Source organism: Excalfactoria chinensis, chromosome 1 (assembly GCF_039878825.1).
Source record: "Excalfactoria chinensis isolate bCotChi1 chromosome 1, bCotChi1.hap2, whole genome shotgun sequence".
NCBI lineage: Eukaryota > Metazoa > Chordata > Aves > Galliformes > Phasianidae > Excalfactoria > Excalfactoria chinensis.
Window position 1 is genome coordinate 11,847,205 of NC_092825.1, and position 15,713 is coordinate 11,862,917.

Consider the following 15,713-nt stretch of genomic DNA (forward strand, 5'->3'; position numbering starts at 1 on the left):
CGCTACAAATAGCCTTCTTTATTACTGTTTAATAACAACGAACGGGGTGGTATTAGGAAAACTGATTTGGCTGCAAGTCCTTCTTTCTGAACCCAGTTCCACTAAGACAGGAAAGGAGCACTAAAATCTGAAGGCAACTGATCTTTCATTGATGACAAAGTAAAGCCCCAGACACTATGAACTATTCCTAGGGTCCATGGTGATGCCTGCTAGATTTAAAAACATGAGAATCATTTGAAATTCAGTATTTATAGCTTTCCTCTTAATTCTGTATAAGGAAAGAAAGCATCACTTTGATCTGTAATGCTCAACATTTCAGTTATTCACATTACTCTGCTTTGCACACCAAAGTAAATATGGCAAAACAATATGAAGCAGGAAATGGTTTCGTTACTCATAAAACATGTTGGACTGTATGTTCATATGCCTTTGTGAACATACAGGTCAGGCACTGAAAAGGCATCAGGACTGGCTCCCTGACACCCTCTGAACCTGCTCAGAGGTAGCTGAAAGATTTTTGTTAGTTCATGCTGAAGTCAGATAAACTCCAGCTTCTCATTTAAGTGGAAGACAAAAGCACAAATTACAGCCAAATGTGCTATTTGTGTTTGTGCTGAGGCAGGGCTATGCCACACAGGGAAATAGTGTTGAACATTGCTATTTGCACTTCACCTGAGAAGGGAAAAAACCATTGGTCATTACTGCCCTGGACTGTGTTTGAACCAGGGATGGGAGATGAAAGGCTCTACATTACAATCCCCAGAAGGAATGTGCTTTCCATTTATGAAACAGCTGAGCACAGGGGCAGAAATAATTTCTATCCATTTAAATTCCAGGAAGCAGTAAACGCATTTTACTTTGGAAAACAAAGCAATAGCTCAGGAAAGATCTGTGGCCCTGTCTAGCACACCAATTCTCTTCCCAGACCTGGTCCACTCCTGTCATAATTTTATGTTTCAGACTTTCAGGTACTTTCTTCCAAACATAATGAATAATAGTTTAAGCACTTCTATTAGTCATTTTTACTGACTCAGACTGAAGGCTTTTTTAATGGAAAAGGGAATGACGGAATCATCTTCCTCTGTCCTATGCCACAAGCATACTTCAGTTAAATGATATAACAATAATAATAACAAGCAGTGTTTATGGAGAACAAAGGTCCATGCTCGCAGCCTCACCTCTTGAACAAGATGCCACGTGAGGCCGTGATTGGTGGAATACTCCAGTTTCACCTGGTTGTCCATATGAGGAGTAAACTTCTGGCCACAGCCCATTACCAGGTTGAACTGTATCATATATGAAGCTCCAATTTGCATTGACTGGGTCTCCACGTAGCGCATGCTAGAAGTTAACTTCGAATCTCCTGTAAAACTGAGAGATGTAAGGAAAGAATAAGGATGCATCTCCAGAGTAAGTCAGGAGGGAATATTATGAATGGTTACGTATTAAATAGCATTACTACTTTCTTTGTTCTGTGGATTACAACATGGGATTTGGCAATGCATAGAAGGATCTTTCTGTTGTTACTTCTGTAAATTACCAGGAAGGTCTTGATGTATCCCAGAGTGTGAAACACTGAATTATTCTGTTAGTTCTTACTTTATGCTCTCTGCATGAAGGATCAAATTAAAATCAACCAAAAGATAACATACAGAAAAAAACCCACAACAAAACCAAAGCTCATTCCCCAGGAGCAACCATTACCTAAAGCCATGTCACAGTAACAGCTGTAATTTCATTCTATCACTGTACAGTAGAGATACACTGAATTTAGTTTAAATTATTCTTATTAACTAGACTTTTCATTTTATTGATTTTCAACTGATTCCATTTGCAGTGCCTTCACTTTTGACTACTTTGGGTTTAATTTTGTCTGTTTTCAGCTTCTTGTCTGTGGGATATAAGAGTTGTAACACACTATGCAGTGGACTGGGGATAATTATTAACAGTGCTTGAAATACACCAGGCCTCATATATGATACAAGGTACCCAGTTATCACATTCACAGTAACACAATATATAGCTTAAAATTATAATGTAATTTCAAATTAAATGCAGAGTTCCTTTTATTATTATTATTACTATTATTATTTGTTTAAAATATACCATTAAAAAGGGGGGAAAAAAAAAGAATCAAATGGAAGAGATGTATGAAGAGGAAGTGATAACGGTGTAAACACCGAATCTTGCACCCTATCCTACAAGACAGAATATTAAGAAGGAATGAAAATAGCCTCCCGTCCCTCACTTAGAAATGTTTAAGAAGTGTCTTCAGAAATACTGTAGTCTTTTCAGCTTCAGCATTTTCCAAGTGCGTTCTTAAATGCAAACAGTTTGGGACAGACATCTTTTAAAGACAATCCCAGCAAAGCATCACGCAACAGTAAAGAGAGACATACTGCATAGAGAATATAAAGACAACAACCTAGTTAAGGAATGTCATTCCTTACAGCTGAGTGAACTACAGTTTATCATCTGAAAAGAGAAACTCCTGAACTATCAGTACTGTACAGTGAAACTTACTGGCTTCCACCTCTGTAAGATTTCAGGTCTTAAAGGTGTTGGTGTAAAGACAGGATTAGGAACAAGTTACTTAGTACTCTTTTGAACTAAATTCGCCCACCAACTGTTTTTTTTTCTATAGCTCCCTATCCAGAGTGAGCAGTTAAGGAATAAATTACAGCACTGTACCATCTTAATTTCTTTTTCTTCCAAACATTATCTCGCATTTTTCAAAATGACAAAAATAGGAAATTTAAAAATTAAAGCTGACTTGCTATTAATTTCTGCAATGCAGTTTGGAACTTCATGGCTGACGTTGGAAATCAAAGTTCTACAAAAGCCAGTACAACAACCATACTCTCCAGGTATCAGTCAGCTGCATGCAGTATAATTAGCTGAAAGTTACACATGACTGTGATTTGGATAATGATTTAACATTGCAGTCCTGCAAACAACAGAGCCGTGCTTAGGTAATGCATAAGTTACTTAAAGCTCAACTAAACAGAATGAAAAAGTTGAAACAAAACTGTTTGATAAGAAATCTGTTTAGAAGCTGTCTTTCCCATAGTGATTTAAGTGAGGGAGTGGTACTCAGCCTAGGTGAAAAGAATTAAAGCTTTCAGTTTCTTTGCCACCACAAAAAATTCCCTCCATTTCAATAACACTACCATAAAATTAGGCAAAAAATAATAATAATAAAAAAAATCAATAAGAAACTGTATCTTTCTTTTTCTAGTGGCAATTCCAATCATGATTAGTGCCTTCCAAGTTCAGCATTCATTTTAATGCAACAATTTAGCCAGTGGATATTGTACACAGTACATTTAGTGAGCATTACTTTAAAGTAAAAACAGCTCTTGAAAATAAATATTAAATAAATGTGAAGAAGAATGGTAATGAGGAGATGAAGTCAATCTCTGATGCTCCATATGGAGCTCTTTTCAGGGGAGAAAATCACATTATGTGTTCACAAAGGCCCTTATCATCCACAAATTACCTCCAGCTGAACAAAGGTAGCATTAAAGGTGGGTCCTCTGCCTTACTTGCTACTTCTTTGCTCTCCAGCTCTTCAGTGCATGTGGTTGGAGTAAGCTTTTCTGCTGGAATACATCTCTGGATTTTGTAGAAGACTGAATCATGTCCCTGGCATGGCAATAATTAGCAAAAAACAAAACAAAAAAAAACCCCAACCCTCCAGGAACTGAGAATGCAGAGGCCACGTTTTTTATATAAATATGTAGTTGTGAATTGTTTTCTAGCCTGTATGTAATTAGACCTGTGGAGGAGCAGGAACACAATGCCCATAGGTACCTTCAGAACAATCGCTCTCCCTCCAAGCACTGCCAACTAATTGGTACTTCTGGGAATGATATCACAGTGAATGTCAGCCGGTCTGCACTTCCCCAAACTGCTCTGGGATTCCCAGAGTTACCACATCTTGAAGGCCGGTACTTTCAGGAATACTGAAAAGCCACATGGATGCAGCTGATTTTGTAAAGCTGCACTAACAGAGGACATTGACATGCCAGCCAAACGCTAATGCTGTCCCCAGTTCTGCTCCCATCAAAGGCAGAAGTTTTTGTCTTTTTATATCACTTCATACGTATTTCATTAGATAATTCCTAAATGCATTAATGCATTTTAATCGAGTTAATTGCCTGAAAGAAAAATTCTGCATGTTACAGAATAGTAATTAAACTAAAAGACAAACTATCAGCTGCAGAGAGACTGCTGTACTGCTCCGCAAAGGTAGTTTACTATGAACTAGATTTACAGTCTTTTCCCCTGATAGCTCAGGAGTAACAGGACACTCTCATCTGTTACATGAAGTTCAATCATAATGCCATAGTCTAACTGAAGACTGTTTGTTTGTTTTATTTATATGATGCACTTTCATTTGGGTCAAAACACAGCCTGTGTATGAGCATTTTGGAGAGGTGATGAATTATTGTACACCATTCATTACTTCATTTTAAGTGTGTTCTTCAGGCTTTCAGAACGCACATTACGCTTGCAGTTAGAACCAAAGTCAAGCCAAATGTTGACAATAAGAATCAAGTCAAGCGACTGCTTCAATTATAAATCAATCGTTATACAACAACTAAAAACCACCCTTGCTCAGAACACATACTTACCAACAAATCCCTCTTTCTGAAGGAAACCAGATACCAAAAACAACAACCTCCCTCTTCAAAATTTTCCCCCAGTTTTAAGCATAAATACTTCAGATTTACAGATTCCGAGGCAGAAATGAAGACTGAGCAGAAAATTAAAGGCAATCCAGCAAAAATAGGCCTTGAGATGACACTCTGTAAGATGATTCATAGTGTATTTACCATAGTTCTATTAATGAAAAAGCAGTTGTTAGACTTTTCTCAAGAGGATGGTGTCAGTGCTACAGCAAACTCTTCTCATATAAAGTCATGAGTTAGAAAATGAGAACCTAATGGACTCACAGCTGGGAAAAGCCAACAATAATTAATTTAACTATCATCCATTTGTAGAGACTTTGTATAAGTTCAAAAATTTCCCTTGAGAAAAACAAGGTCAGTGAAGGATAGAGTTCATGTCTTCCAGTCATAATGAGAAATACTTATACATACGTAGTAAGGGAATATTGCACAGGCATCACTTCTTTATTTGATGCATGGAAAATTCAACATTACCACTTATGACTGAGCACTGCAAATCCTAGCCAATACATGCCATTGAGAATTTACCTTAGTGTTTATTTTTCTAAATCTGATTGAGAGCCAGAGGAGGAAAACAGGAACTTTTGCTGTCTTAAATAACCTGCTGCCCAGTTATAAGCCAGTCTTGGAAGAACAGAAGGAAAACTGTGTCATTAAAATGCTTCCATTCCAACTCTTTGATGAAGAAGCATAAACAGTTTGAGCCCTAACATGTTGTTTCATTTTAATGAGCAGAGAGTACCTTCCTTGTCCTTATTAAAGTGGTTAATGGTGCTTCTACCGCCTCATTATCACCGCCAGAATGGGTTCTGTGTTGTTACTACCGTTAAGCCAACTCCCTTTAGTTTGACAGATGATCAGAAAGTCAAATCGGATTGCTCAGAGGTACTTGTTAATAAAATTCCAACGGTGTTTCTCTCAGTGTCCATGGGGACGCTAAATTTATTTATGTTATTTATATTTGCTTGAGGATTTCTGTGATTACTGTGGCTGTAATTTCTCCAAATAAATATACCTCTGCCAATTAAAGCTATACTGGGTTAATATGTTGGTCAGACTAGCAAAAAAACTCCTAATCAAAACAAAGAAGTTAAATGGACTTTACCTGGTATTAATTCCTAATGTTACACTTCTGTACTCCGGATTTTTATTTTTTTTTTAAACAGGTTCATGATTAGTAAAAAAAAAAATCTTATTTTTAAGCAGCTCTTAAATCATTTTCTAATTTTTTTTTCCCACTTTTTTCTTTTTTTTTTTTTTTCTCTTTTCTCACTGCTAAAGGAACATACTAATTGCTTTGGGGTAAATGATGTTTTCTTGCTTTTATATTTCTAAATAATCAGCACATTTTTGGATATCATTGCAATATGCAGAATCATAGAATCAATAAAGGTTGGAAAAGGCCTATAACATCATCTTGTCCAACCATCCACCTACCTCCAATGTTGCCCACTAAACCATGTTCCTTAGTACCACACCTCCATGCTTCTTGAACTCCTCCAGGGACAGTGACTCCACTACCTCCCTGGGCAGCCTGTGCCAGTGCCTCACTGTTCTTTCCAAGAATAAATTTTTCCTAATATCAAACCTGAACCTCCCCCAGTGCAACTTAAAACCATTCCCTCTTGTTCTATTGCTGTTACTGGGGAGAAGAGGCCAACCCCCATATGTACCAACCCCCATAGTGTAATATAATGGCCATATAAACAGATATGAACAGCACAAAAAAAATATTCAGCATCTGTACTCTACAATCTCTATAATTATACTAATCCAACTGGATTTTAAGTGATTATAGAAATTTTACAAATTGTTTCTATTTGGAGATTCTTTAATATTTTATGCTACATTCACAGTTCCCATCAAACCTAAGTCTCTGTGCAATGACGTGTAAAAACTTACTTTTAATTGCAATTAGTTTGATGACTGTAGTTTTGTCCATAATGTGATGGTGAAACACAATTACTCTGCATAGCTGCCAAAATGACTCACATGCAACAGTCATTTAGTTCTTAGTAGGACAAATAGACAAAGAAAACAAAATTAGAACAGAATTAACTCTCACCAAAGAGTCCAATCATGGCCACAGTACGGCTGAACATTTCCCAGGTAGAATCCCAGAGACTGTGTGACTTCAACTAGGTTGGTAAAGTCCAGACTGATGCTATTGAAAAGCACAGAGGTCATAACAATTTCATCGATTGCCCACACATCTTCACCCTGAGAAGAGTGATACGGTTGCCACCATCTGAACTGAATGCCAATCTGTCTTGCATCTTCTGGCAGCTCCACTGAAATTATTCTGAAAAACAAAACAAAATCACTGTGGAAAGTCTTGCTATTGGCAATAATTTCATGGGGATTTTTTTTTGTTTGTTTGTTTGTTATTTACTAATTACTCTAAAAATCATAGGTTATATGCAGCCCATAAATACCTTAGTCACTGGTATAGTAACAGGGACAGGGGAATCACCGTTCTCTTGGTAAGCAACAGCCATGAGAAAAAAACACAGAAGAGAATTTACAAAAAATGATGTAAATTCTGCTTCTCTGTTCACATTTTAAAGCTGATTTTCCATGGCAAAAGAAACCCAGCTGCAGGTCAGGCGTTTAGACTGACAAAGGAATGATCATCTAACCAAGATTTACAAATTCTGCATTCACTCTCTCAGACACAGTAGATTTTATCCTGATCTGAAGAAATGCATCTTTACATCTGTGCTTGTTTCTGCACAGCACTGATGTCATGCCTGTGTTTTTCTTGTCCTAGCAGAACCCATCTCTATAAATTGTCACTTTTTAAGTTGAAAAGTTTCATCTTGTTGGCAGTGTGATCTCGTGTAGTCTTTTATGGCACACATATTTCTTTTGTGGTTGCATAAAGATATTACTGGATGTGAGGGACAGGCTCTCCTGGTATGCAAGGCCACCCTATTTGTCATGGCACCTATGTCAACAAACCTATAATTGACAAACTGCAAAGAAAATTAAGAGTAATATCTGATTTCCAGGAGCAATTATCATACACAGCAGCAGGGAGTGTGCATTAATTGCTACAGCAATGACACTTCCTTGAAAGCTCCATAAATCACCAGGGCCAGACTGCCCCACGCAATGCACGTGAGCTGTAAAACAGAACGGCAAGAGGGACATTTGTCTCCATCACTGTACAATTACATGCTGGCAAAAGGAGTATTGGCAAACTCATCATGTAGCTGATATTTTCCTTTCTCTTTTAGAGGAAATGTGAGTAAAATGACTGATCAGGTAAGCTGGAAAAATCATTTTATACTTTAAAACCAAGTTGTTGTTTTTTTCTTCCAGATTTAAGGCTTCCTAAACTGCTTGTTGTAATGCTATGTTCTGTGCCTATGAGTCTTGTCCCTTCAGCACTCAGTGCAAAATCACACTCTTAAAATGGCTTCCTAAACTGGCCTTCTAAAGAGTAAGTGTACAGTACTCCTGTGTAATGTCATATAGATTATAAATAGGAATGTGTTAAGCAATCAGCAAGAAAAATTAAATGGCTTGGTTAATCAAGTGGGAAGGGCTCAAGAAGTCCTGACCAGCATTTCTAGGAGCTGCTTCCTGCTGTTCATAGGCTGAAGTGTCAAGGGACAGCCAGAGAAGATGCTGCTATGCCCCCATGGCAATGGACCAGGAGGGCACAAGCTTAGTGAGCAGCAGATGCATTTATTTTGCCACTCAAACAGATGCTTGAACTATTTCATACTGTTCTAAAAGGAAGACTAAATCCTAATTCTCTCCAGTATGCGAATAATCCACAAGGCTAACCTTTCTTTCTCTCAAGGATTCCCTAATAAGCACCAACTCTACAACTTTGTGGTCAATTATTAAAATCACCATTGACTTAAGTTGCTACTGATGCTGAAAGGAGCTGGTGGTTTTGCCTTCCATTGGCCAGTAGGGCAAATCTGAGGAAAGCGGCACCCTGGCTAGCAAGAACACAGCATCCAGGAGGCAGTTGGCACTCTCATGAGCTAATGCTCTCTTATAACCTTGGACACATCTTTGTATCCGTGGATGTCACTGATGCTTGCAACTTTCTTTTCTCTCTTAAGCCCTCATAAACTCTCCCATGTGGACACTAATTCTCACTGACAGTAATTTGCAGGAAATCCTAAATTGACATACACCACCGATATACCTACCGGACTTTAAAATATTTAACGCATGTTAAAATAATTTTCTCATCCCAGGGGATTAAAGAAACAATTTAAAAACACTGGTGCAAACCACCATATATGGCACATATGTTAGTATGCAGAACCTCACTGCATCTCCAGTTATAACAGCTTCTCCTGTCTGACTTTGATTTGTTGGAGACAGATGGAGAGGGAGGGGGATCCTTGCTAATGACTATTCTGCTGCAGAGAAGAAAAGTGTTCTCACTAACATTACCAGCTACCATTAGATTTCCTAAAAACCAGCTGGGAGACCTTTGCTCTGATCTTATTCTTTCAAGCTATGCGCATACCTAATATTGAAAAGCCACCGCTGTTCTACTGAGAAGAAAAATGCAGCTGTCAAATGTTAGCAGATTAAATGCACCTTTTCAGCAGAACATTAAATGTGTAATTATTTTTTGTGTGACTGAAGATTAATTAAATTTCTGGATACAGATTGATTGCCAAACTTCGTAGCAGTTCATCTACGTTACCAAAAATGCTGATATTTTTAGACAACATAATACAAAAAGGTGAAGTGCTCTTCATGTTCTTCATCATAATTATTGCCAGCACTACCTTCGCATTTGTATGTCTGCCATTTTTCTACATATCCCATAGCAAAACCTTCCTAATCTGCAAGTGCTGTGCTTAGCTCTTTGCCTTGTGAGAACAACATAAATTCTTTAATGCTTAACAGCAAAGAGGAAAAGAAGTGTTCGGCACTAGTAAAATTTACTACACTGATACCTTAAACTCCATTAAAATCAGTCACTAGAATGTGTATTTTCCTTTTTGTTATAAAAAATTAATAGAGCTATATATTAAAAACCTTTAGGGAAATAAAGGCCTTACAGTTTTAATCTTGAATCTACAAATTAGAAATAGGGCCATATAAAATATATATGTGACTACAATAAAAGACGGGGAAAAGATCTTTTGAAGGTTTGTGAGTGTTTCATATGATCTTTCCTTCAGAAACACTTAACAGAAATAATAGCTCACATATAGTATAGTTTTACCATATATAGCCATTCCTCTCAGATTTTTGAGTATTTCTTATTTATCCCAAGAAATTAGAAGGCTGATTGTTCTGTTTTTCCAATAGAATATTCTTAAAATATTTTTTGTAATAGATTTCCTAACAAAATGAAGATAGCTTATTTTGGCAATGCCTGGTACAAAGCTGTCCCTGGGCAGAAGCAGAGTGGTGGGGAGAACCCCGTGATGCCACTCTTGCTTCTTCCATTTGTTTGCCCACTCAGAGAGCATCTTCTTTCATTGAGATATATTGGCTTTACTGCTGAGGGTGGCTGCTTCCAGATTAGGGTAGTTTTGAGCAGAGCCAGCCTGGGCGGTTCTGTGCATGTAATACAGTTATTCTTATAGAAACTCCTAATTTTTCATGTGCTTTAAGAAAAGTTTTGGATGGTCTCAAAAATGCAACAGTAGAGAGTATATTTTCCATACATTCCCCTCTAATCTGGTGCCACATACAGGTGCTGTTAGATGAGCTGAGCCCTTTGTTTGGCTTGTTTATTATTTGCACAATTCCCAGGAACAGCCACCATCAGCTCCTCCCAGGGCCCTGTGCCCAACCCCCAGCACAGGCTCAGTCATGTAATCCCATTCCTAAACAGAGCAGGAGCAACTTCCCTGCTGACCCAGAGAGACCCTTATGGCTGGATTTCTTCTCATCTGTCCTATGCTGCCTGCAAACTCCTAATCCCAGAGGATGCCGTAGTGAAGGTATCTATGGCTTCAAAGCTACAAATAATTTATGTTAATTTTTCTTTACAAGTGGATGCTTCCATGGGATGAGATACATCCCTATTTCCCACAAGTAAATTTCTTCCCCCTCATCCCTCACTGCTTGTTCTGCCATGTCACCTGAGACTTGGCTGCTGCCAAATCCATGCATTCAATTTTTATAAAATTGGACAAAAATTAGTAGTGCTCAGAACAGTAGCACCATTTTAGGGAAAATAGTAACTTCCAGTGTGCAATAGAAGATCATCACTCTACTCCTGCACCATGCGCCCATGTTGGGGCAGATGTCTTCACTCAGCACTGCAGCGACTAACTTGACCAGCATTAACTGCATGCAGATAACACCCTTCATCACATTCATGCCTATACCTTGGCTCGTGGTAGTTCAGATATGAGTAGTGTTCCAGGAGTTTCCACGTAATGCCATTGTCATAGGAGTAGTGAAGCAGCACTCCTTCCCCAGGCTGGTCAGGAGCTTTGCAGGTGCTCAGCACAGACTTGCTTCCCAGGCGTAACGTGAACTGCAGGAACCTGCAGCAGAATTACACATATATTTGAGGGTAACATTTACATCGTGGGTTTTTTTTTTTGGTTGTTGTTCCTAACTAGCTCATTTATGGTCTTCTCAATTTAGACAAATTTTGATAAATATCATTTATGCGCCTTTGTGAGTGGATTTTGTTTTTACTATCAAGTAATGCAATGTGGCACACACATTTTAAAAATGCCAATCAGTACAGCATTTAATTATTTATTAGGCACTGAAGTAGAGGGAGAGATAGTGAATGGATCTAATCAGCTGCCACAAGCTGTCAAATAAACACATCCTTATAAATAATTAATTAGCACTTGGCTTTGACACTCAAGTTTGATATTAACATTTAATATTTTCCAGCCTCACTGTACAATAACTTCCCTCCAGTCTATTTTGGGCTCTGTTGTTTACAAAGCAGGGAATGAAAACAGGCAGTACAGCTATGAACTCAGAATTAAACTATGGCACTACGAGGTTTTTAAAGAACTTTTCTTCCTGCTGAATGATCACCTTCATAATACACAAGGCTATTTCTGAAAGGGGGGGAGTTCCTGTCACAGTACAATTCCCCTGTTTCCATACCTCACACTGCTACCCTTTTGCTCTCACCTGGACTGGGAACTGTCAAGGAAGGCAGTGATAAGCTGCCGTCTCCCATCCTTGTTGAACACCAGGGCCTTGCCACTGGCCAGAACCCCGCAGCCAAAGCTGACCTCAGCTCCACGGATGGAGTAGAAGTTGTGATAGGAAGAGAGGCGGGAGCTGGCAAAACTCTCTGAGATGAACATTGGGAAGGTCTGTGACGCCGTCTCACATGCAGGCCCTGAAAAGCCGGGGTCACATCTGGGGGTGAAGGAGATCCAATGGTGTAGTTAATGCCTTCTTCTTGGACCCATCTTCTCTTAGAGGTGGTTAGCAGCCCAGTACACGCCTGAAATCTCTCAAGAACAGATGATACCATGCCTACAAAGTCCCCCCCCCCCCCAACTCTGAGGACCAAGAACATCTCTAGACCTTATTTAGTGAGCCAACACCTTTCTTCTAGCTAGTACTGATCATTCCATTAAAAAAAAATAAAAAAATCAAAGTTTTGAACACCAACCACTCAAAATCTACATATAACAAGTAGTATACAAATGTTTCTATTCATTTTTAGACCAAAAATACTCCAGGCATAATTTACAATTGTTCATATGTCAAATGATTTTATCTGTAGCACGTCAGATGTGATTACCAGCAGCTGTGCAGCATAACAGAAGGCCCTGTGGGTCACACTCTCTGCACCACCTAAAAATAGTGACACCATAATTTGGAAAATGTTTCTGGATCTTTTTTTCAGCTGAAACACTTCAAAAAGGAAAGCCATACTTCCAGAAAAAAGAATAAAAAAAGTGGAGTGCTGGCCTTCTGTCCTTGAAGTTTGTTGGGCTATACGAAATATATATATACTATACTACATATATTACATAGATTCTTCTCTGAACTTTAATATAGAAATGATACAGCCCCAAATCACCTCTAAGAAACAGTATAAAACAGTATAAAATAGTATAATATGTTGCTGTTTAGAAAGATTGATCTGTATCACTCGAGTGACTTCTGTGCATTCTGTGAAGTATGTTACTTTATACTCAGTCATCTCAAAAAGTAAGGGCTTAGATGAAACTCACTTCAACTTTCAGATCTTTGAGTGAGCATGTGACAAAAACTGAACACAAGTATTGAATTATAACTCTTACTTGCAGCCATTTCTAGTACACTGTCCTCGGCCTGAACAGAATTTGAGGCAAGATGGACCAATATAAACTGCAGAGAGAAGAAATTAGTGAAATGAAGGGTTACATGATAAACTGAATATAATGAATACAAGAAAGTATTGTCATATAGGCATTGCATTTATCTGAATCCCGCTAAATGAAAGAGGTCTACAAAAGAACAAAATGCATTCAACTGTACCTTTCTGTAGAAGCAAGTAATGGAGTTTTGTTCTCTGTATATGGTATTCAGGGCCAATTTACTATTTAATGGGTAAAGTCTGCCTGTGGCTTGAGGCCCTTGTGATCTAAATCAAGTACCTGATTTTTCTAGGACTGTCAAAACATATGATGACCTGCTATGCACTGACCATTTTCTTGCCTCTCTTTACCTTCATTTTGTTTCAGAAATATGTTCCAGTAGTACTTTCATCAATTTTCTAAAACATGCTACTGCTTCTTTCAGTGAAACTAACTCATTTAACCTCATTGCATTTATTGGAATTAGAATCTGCCCCGATGTGTCTTAAGTAACAAGGAAATATGCACTTTCACTGATTCTTTCAAATGCAATAAAATTCAGAAACATTTCAGACTTGCTTTTTATTTCATTTTCCTCCAATGACTCCTAATCAACAGCACTGATATCTTGTGAATCATATGAGGGATTAGCGAATCTCAGTATAATCTGCATCTCATTACAAAGAAATGCATTAATCTGAGTATAGCCCAAAACAAGAACTTGGGGGCAATGTTCTTTCATCCGAATGTGATAAACAAGCCTTAGACTCAGCCTTACCCTTCCTGCTGAATAATGAGCTTTGGAGTTACCTAATTGCACTGTGACTTTTGAAACATCACCCAAATAATGACCAATTTGAAATAATTTTTAACAAACAATACTTATTCCACTGCCCAGAGAAGCTGTGGATTCCCCATCCCTGGTTGTTCAAGGCAAGGTTGGATGGGGCCCTGGGCAGCCTGCTCTAGTATTAGATGTGGAGGTTGGCAGTCCAGCATGTGGCAGAGGGGTTGGAGCTTCATGGTCCTTGAGGTCCCTTCCAACCCAAGCCATTCTATGATTCTGTGACAGCAATGCATCATTACACCCTGGCAGACACTCTGTAAATCTCCATTAGTCACTCCTTGTAACTAACTCCCTATCGGACTTCATTCAATTTCTAGATTTTCTCACTTTTCAGTGTGCAAAGATTCTGCTCTGATTTATTTGTCTCCTTTGAGGTCTCTTTGAGAAGATGGCAAAAGTAGAAGCGTTAAAGATGTAATTACGTCTTTTACTTTAAAAAAGCTTTATGAAAACTGGCAGTTTTCCAGAGTTTCTAAAAGATGGCCAGCTTCCAGATTTCATTTAAAACTTAATTCACAGAAGAAACAGTTGTGAAGCTATAAGTCAGAGTGCAGAATCCTTGACATTTTCACTCTCTCTTCAAGAATTTTAGTTGTTTGCCAATATTTATGAAGTCTTTTTGTACAGTACATTCTAAAACTTCAGTTCCACTAGTATCTACCAAAAGAGGCATGCAGAACCTCAGGAAGGAGTTCATCATTAACGCTTCATTCCCTTAAAAGCAGTTCTACATCTCAACAAAATTCTGCCAGAGCTCTCCCTGTTTGGCTTTATAAGCAGACGGTAGTGCAGATATATGAATTGTACATTAATATTCAAAGACTTGTTGTGTTCTGTTGTAAAGAATTGAAGTCCTATTTCATGTATCTAACAAAATAAATTCTGAATGTTGTTTACATTGTCCCAAAACACTTGAGGCTAAAAACTTTGCACATACTCACTTAGCCCTTTCCTTCATACTGATTTCTGGTTTTAATATAATTTATGCATATTATCATATGTTCCTAAGTATTTATCTGTGCTTTAATTTTTCCCTATACTATTTTCTACACTAAGTTTTATAAATATATGAATAACTATAAGCTCCTCTCAGTTCTTTACAGCCATTTAAAAAAGAGGTTGGGGAAAAATAATTTCCTAAAGAAGATATAATCCCTGTAACAGATGGTCCTTCCTTAAGACACTGTAAGCAACGTAACTTTTATCAGTACTTTGGTAGCAGTGCTGCTTTATGAAGGTCTTCTATATCCAGAAGGGAAAAATACGTCTCAGATGCTGTAACTGCTGCTTAGGCTAGCACAGTGTGTCCTTAATAGTACAGCGTAGTACCTATACATGTAATTTGGACTATGTATTAAGTGCTTCCCAGCAATATTGTATCCCAGAAAGCATTCACTTAAAATAAGAATAATAAAAAGAACAATCTACTAGTCTATTCTCTTTTCAAGTGAGAGAATTTCCCTCTGGCTTTAAATGCACTTGCTACTGAGTATGAGAAGAAAACAAATTCAACAAACTAAGAGTCATGTGATCTCTGATTCTGGAAAATATTTACTTGGAGCAGCGCATAAAAATGTATTCTTCTGTTGTAGCATTATTGTGGATAAGAATACTGACTGTTATCGATTGCCCACATATTTCCATGGATCGGTCCTGTTTGCCTCCAGCGAATCCTGGTGTCACTTGTTAGTGCTGCATTGGGAAGAGGAGTAGTTATTCGGTTCCACCTGAAATACATAAACACAAATTCTAATGTTATACACCACTAGTTATTAAGTGATTGAAGGTGTTTGCTTACATTGCAAAAGCTTGGTGAGTATAAACGAACATATAACAGACCATGGCCTGCGATATTTTCACACAATATATGAATGTTAATTACTAGATTATAAAGCTCAGACGTTT

At 38.0% G+C, this 15,713-nt stretch overlaps 1 protein-coding gene across 2 annotated transcripts in view; it reads right to left on the minus strand.

The window, feature by feature from the left end:
- The window catches only part of RELN (reelin), a 261,236-nt gene that overhangs the window by 76,516 nt on the left and 169,007 nt on the right, over positions 1-15,713 (minus strand). For both annotated transcript variants that reach the window (XM_072326651.1, XM_072326652.1), the window contains exons 16-21: positions 15,426-15,535; positions 12,926-12,992; positions 11,796-12,029; positions 11,021-11,182; positions 6,760-6,996; positions 1,179-1,371 (exon numbers count right to left, since the gene is read on the minus strand). In XM_072326651.1, the coding sequence (XP_072182752.1) occupies positions 1,179-1,371; positions 6,760-6,996; positions 11,021-11,182; positions 11,796-12,029; positions 12,926-12,992; positions 15,426-15,535 (1,003 nt within the window). The remainder of the gene's footprint in view (positions 1-1,178; positions 1,372-6,759; positions 6,997-11,020; positions 11,183-11,795; positions 12,030-12,925; positions 12,993-15,425; positions 15,536-15,713) is intronic.